Raw genomic sequence first — 5811 nt, forward strand, 5'->3', positions numbered from 1 at the left:
TTCTCACCCGGCACCAACAACTTCTGCTAGAATCATACCCAGCTATCCTTGATTTGACATGGTAATCTTGCTTTCCTTTTTTTTCCACTTTTTAAAAATATTTTATTGATTTTTTACAGAGAGGAAGGGAGAGGGATAGAGAGTTAGAAACATCGATGAGAGAGAAACATCGATCAGCTGCCTCCTGCACACCTCCTACTGGGGATGTGCTCGCAACCAAGGTACATGCCCTTGACCGGAATCGAACCTGGGACCCTGCAGTCCACAGACCGATGCTCCATCCACTGAGCCAAACCGGTTAGGGCTTTTTTTCCCCCCACTTTAAATAAGGACAAACTAATACTGCTTCCTTAGGAGCTGGATTCTCCATTTAATTAACAGCTAAGACAAATTATAAACTTAAAGAGCACTTTATAAACAATGGGTTAGAAACAATGATCTAAAAATGATATTTTAGTAATGCTAAAATTACTCTTTCAGAAATATATATTTCTGAAAGAGTAATTTTAAATACTAAAGAGAACTTTAAATACTAAAATAAGTGCACATAGAACATACTTTTTAGGCTGCAGTTTGTCCATAAAAGAACCTTCTTTAACATATCCATCTATTGGATAGTATCCTTGTCTAGTATTTATAGATGTAGCAACCTTAGGACAAAATAAGAAAAACAAAAACAGAAAGTCAGTCAATAATTTCTGTTTATGCAGAATTCAACCAACCAATGTGCCATTCACAGATAAATTTGATAATAGCCTTAAAGATCCTTGAAACCTCATTGAATCAAAGAAAAAAGTTGTGTGTGTGTGTGTGTATATATATATATATATATATATATATATGTGTGTGTGTGTGTGTGTGTGTGTGTTTACCCTATTTTAATCAGTAAACACATCAGTAATTTAGCAATTATGAGTTAAACAGAACATTAAATTAACTAAAACACTTCGTTTTATCACAATTCTAAAGAAATGCTTGCAACAATACTTTAAAATTTTACTGTAGCCCTGGCTGGTGTTGCTCAGTGGTTAGAGTGTTGGCCTGTGCACCAAAGGGTCGTGGGTTTGATTCCCAGTGAAGGGCATGTACCTGGGTTGCAGCTTAGTCTCTGGCCCTGGTTGGGGGCACCTGCAGGAGGCAACCAATTGATGTGTGTCTCTCTCACATCGATGTTTCTCTTTCTCTCTCGCTCTCTCTCTCCCCCCTGCCTCCCTCCATTCCACTATCTCTAAAAAATCAATGGAAAAAATGAGTGAGGATTAAAAAAAACTTACTGTAAAAATTTTACAATGATATGTTAAGGTATGTTCAAAAATTTAAACTTAAGAATAAATCTATAATAATAAAAGCACAATATGTTAACTAGACCGGACATCCTTCCAGACGAAGCCGAAGCTGTGAGGAAAGCCCAGGTCCCAGGTGCCTGCTGGTGGCCGGAGGGAAGCCAGTGCCAGCAGCTGGGAGAAGGAAGGCCTACTCTTGCACACATTTTGTCCATCAGGCCGCTAGTTTAATAAGAAAAATATAAGCTCTAAGAAAAGAAAACCAAGTAACTTATTGGGGATTATAAAACAAGAACTGAATAAATGGAGAATGATATCAGGTTCCTGGAAACAAAGATTTAATATCCTAAACTACAACTAAATATAAACAGAATTCTCAAGTTCACATGGAAAATACATTATGCAAGAATTATAATTTTAACATACCATTTGGGAGAGATTTATCCCACCAGAGAATAAAGCTACTATAATTAAAACACTAGGGTGCTGGCACAATAGAAAACAAGAGTCCTAAAATAGATCCATATATACATGGGAACTTAATACAGAATACAAATAACACTTCAATTAAACAGAAGAGGGAGTATTCAATAATTATTCTGGGAAAGTCAGTTCATCATTCTGAAGAATAAAGTTTATACCTACTTTACAGCATATATGAATAGTTAAAAAGATCAAGTACAAACCTTTAAAAAGCATGATATAAGTATTAAAAAATATATATAACTCTGAGATGGGAAGGTTTGTCTAATCAAAGAAAACCAGAAACCAAGAAGGAGGGGGAAAAAGACTAAAGAGGGAAACATTTCTGAAAGGCTAAATGTAATAAAAAATTTAAGTGAAAGATTGGGAGAAAATAGTTAAAAACACAGGACAAAGTGTTAACATCCCTATCACATGAAGTGTTTCTACAAGTTACGAAAATACAAGTCAAAAGGGAAATATGCAAATTTTCTCAAAGGGTCTATTGAAGACGTCTGAAAGTTGCTCAATTTCACTAGTAGTCAGGAAATCGCAATTTAAAACAAGGAGATATCCATTTTTGCCCATCAAACTGCCAAACATTAAAACAAATATGACAAATTGAAACATGACTTTATCTTGGAGCTAGAGATTAACAGAACTTGCTAATGGAATATTTTTGGTAGCGGTAGGTTTGAAGAACTATGTAAATATATAGAGAAAAATTGTGAAAACCACCTAAATGTTTATAATGAATAGATTGGATAAGAATCACACCAATTATGTACAATTGTTTATTATGTAGGCATTAAAAGTAACGCAGGAGACTCTCATGAGAATAAGTTAATGTTGCTAAGAGAAAGCAGATGACAATGTTATGTGGTCTCAAACTTAAATACACATCTTTGATGTGGAAGATGATGGTCTGTCAAGATTTTAAGTATGATACATTATTAATTAGGGGGAAAGTGTTACCTTTAACAAATCACATTGAACCAAATGTTATTTTTAAGAAAACCTCATCTCAAAATTGAAGGCTAAAACCTTAATTTCTATCTGCCTCCTCATTTATTTCCTTTTGACTTGACATTTCATAGTAAGAGGTTAGTGTTATTATCAACAGATTTATTTTTTAAGGAAACATACCCTCAAGATTTATTGTCACACTAGAGGCCCGGTGCACAAATTCGTAAACAGTGGGGCCCCAAGGCGGGTGGGGATGGGGTCGGGACATGATTGGCCCTCTGTACAGGCGGTGAGATGCCCTTGCCACCCTGGGATCCTGTCCTGCTGACATTCACGCCGGTTGTCAGGAGCCACCTGGTGGCCGCTTTTATATTGTTTCTTCCTTGCAGAGTGTCTAGGGAGGGGAAGTGGCCGCAGTGCTGGAGGCCGACTTCCAGGAAGCCAATAGCACTGTCAGGATTGTGCTGGTGGCACTGGTCCATTGGTGCCTGGCCCGTTCTCCAGAGATTGGACCTGCAGGACTACTGAGAGAGTGAGTGGCTGCCATTGGGCTAGTGGGCCCTGGGCTGGGTTGGTCAGCTGAGTGGCGCTCCCGCTGTGGGAGCACATGGACCACCAGGGGCAGCTCCTGCAATTGAGCATATGTCCCCTGGTGGTGAGTGTGCATCATAATGACGGGTCATTCAGTTGCTTAGGCTTTTATATATATAGACAATAAAACAAAGTATGAAGCTTAGAACTGGATCACTCTTATCTCCTCCCAATTCAAAATGCTTGCATCTCTTTAGTTTTAAAAAAAATCTTTATTGTTGAAAGTATTACATATGTCCCCAGTTTTCCCCCATTGACCTATTCTACCTGCCCCCGCCATCCTGCCCCAGGCCTTCACCACCCTATTGTCTGTGTCCAGGGGTTATGCATATATGCATACAAGTTCTTTGGTTGATGTCTTCCCACCCAACCACCCTCCCCCACCTTCCCTTAGAGGTTCCATAGTCTATTCCATGCTTCTATGTCTCTGGGTCTATTTTGTTCATCAGTTTATTTTGTTCATGAGATTCCACATATGAATGAGATCATGTGATACTTACCTTTCTCTGATTGGCTTATTTCGCTCAGCATAATACTTTCCAGGTCCATCCATGCTGTTGCAAATGGTAAGAGTTCTTTATTTTTTACAGCTGCATATTATTCCATTGTGTAAATGGACCACAGCTTTCTTATCTACTTATCTGCTAATGGGCACTTGGGCTGTTTCCAAATTCTGGCTATCATAAATTGTGCTATGAACATAGGGATGCATATATTCTTTCTGATGTTTGTTTCTTAAAATATATTTCTCGAAGTGGGATCACTGTGTCAAATGAGAATTCCATTTTCAATTTTTTGAGGAAACTCCATACTGTTTTACAGTGCTGAACTAGTCTGCATTCCCACCATCAGTGTACTGGGGTTCCCTTTTCTCCACATCATCACCAACAATTGTCATTTGATGATTTGTTGATGGTAGCCATTCTGACAGGTATGAGGTGATACCACACTGTTGTTTAATTTGCATCTCTCCGATGATTAGTGACTTTGAGCATTTTTTCATATGTATCTTGGCCATCTGTATGTCCACTTTGGAGAAGTGTCTATTTAGGTCCTTTGTCCATTTTTTACTTGGATTGTCTTCCTTTTATTAAGTTGTATGAGTTCCTATATATTTTGGAAATTAACCCCTTATTGTTGTATCATTTCCAAATATGTTCTCCCAGTGTGCTCCCTTTTCATTTTGTTGATGGCTTCTTTTGCTGTGCAGAAGCTTATTTTTATGTACTCCCATTTGTTTTTCTCCTTAGTTTCCTTTGCTCTGAGATATGTATCTGTAAACATATTGCTACAAGAGATGTCTAAGATTTTTATGCCTATGGTTTCTTCTAGGATTTTTATGGTTGCACAACTTACATTTAAGTCTTTTATACATTTTGAGTTTATTCTTGTGTATGGTGTAAATTGGTTGTCTAGTTTCATTTTCTTGCATATACCTGTCCAATTTTCCAAACACCATTTATTGAAGAGACTGTCTTGACTCCACTGTATTCTCTTGCCTCCTTTGTCAAATATTAAACATAATGATTTGGATTGATTTCGGGGTTCTCTGTTCTGTTCCATTGATCTATATGCCTATTCTTATGCCAGTCACGGGCTGTTCTGAGTACTGTAGTATAACTTGATATCTGGTAATGTGATTTCTCCAACTCTGTTCTTTCTCAAGATTGTTGCACCTATTTGGGGTCATATTTGGTTCCATATACATTTTTGGAGCGTTTGTTCTAGAACTGTGAAATATGCTGTTGGTCTTTTATTAGGGACTAGAGGCCCGGTGCATGAATTCGTGCACCAATGGGGTTCCTCAGCCTGGCCTGCGGGATTGGGCTGAAACTTGCTCTCAGACATCCCCTGAGGGGGTCCCAGATTGCGAGAGGGTGCAGGCTAGGCCAAGGAACCCCACCGGTGCATGATCGGGGCTGGGGCAGGAGGTTGGCCAGCCGGGGAGGGACCAGACCGTGGGAGGCTCCAGGGCATGTCTGGCCTGTCTCACTCAGTCCCGATCGGCTGGACCCCAGCATCAAGCTAACCTACTGGTCAAAGTGTCTGCCCCCTGTTGGTTAGTGCACATCATAGCGACTGGTCAACTGTCTTCCCCCTGGTGGTCAGTGCACATCATAGCGAATGGTTGAGTGGCCTTAGCATATCATTAGCATATTACCCTTTGATTGGTTGAACGGATGACTGGACGACTGGACACTTAGCATATTAGGCTTTTATTATATAGGATTGCATTGAATCTATAGATTGCTTGGGGCTGTATTTGGGTAGACATATTAATTGCTGTTGATTCTCCCAATCCATGTACATGGTATATTCCTCCACTTGATTATATCTTCCTCTATATCTTTTCAATGTCCTGTAGTCTTCCAAGCACAGGTTTATTACTTCCTTGGCTAAGTTTATTCCTAAGTATGTTAAATTTTTTATTGCAATGGTAAATGGGATTTTTAGTCTCTCTGAGAGTTCATTATTGGTATATAAAAATGCCAAGGATTTCTAGGTGTTA

General features: G+C 38.9%; 1 protein-coding gene across 2 annotated transcripts in view; it reads right to left on the reverse strand.

Moving 5' to 3' along the window:
- The window catches only part of RNF17 (ring finger protein 17), a 160412-nt gene that overhangs the window by 136328 nt on the left and 18273 nt on the right, over positions 1-5811 (reverse strand). For both annotated transcript variants that reach the window (XM_023751166.1, XM_023751165.1), the window contains exon 3: positions 559-650. In XM_023751166.1, the coding sequence (XP_023606934.1) occupies positions 559-650 (92 nt within the window). The remainder of the gene's footprint in view (positions 1-558; positions 651-5811) is intronic.

Source organism: Myotis lucifugus, unplaced genomic scaffold, assembly GCF_000147115.1.
Source record: "Myotis lucifugus unplaced genomic scaffold, Myoluc2.0 scaffold_19, whole genome shotgun sequence".
In the NCBI taxonomy this organism is placed as follows: domain Eukaryota; kingdom Metazoa; phylum Chordata; class Mammalia; order Chiroptera; family Vespertilionidae; genus Myotis; species Myotis lucifugus.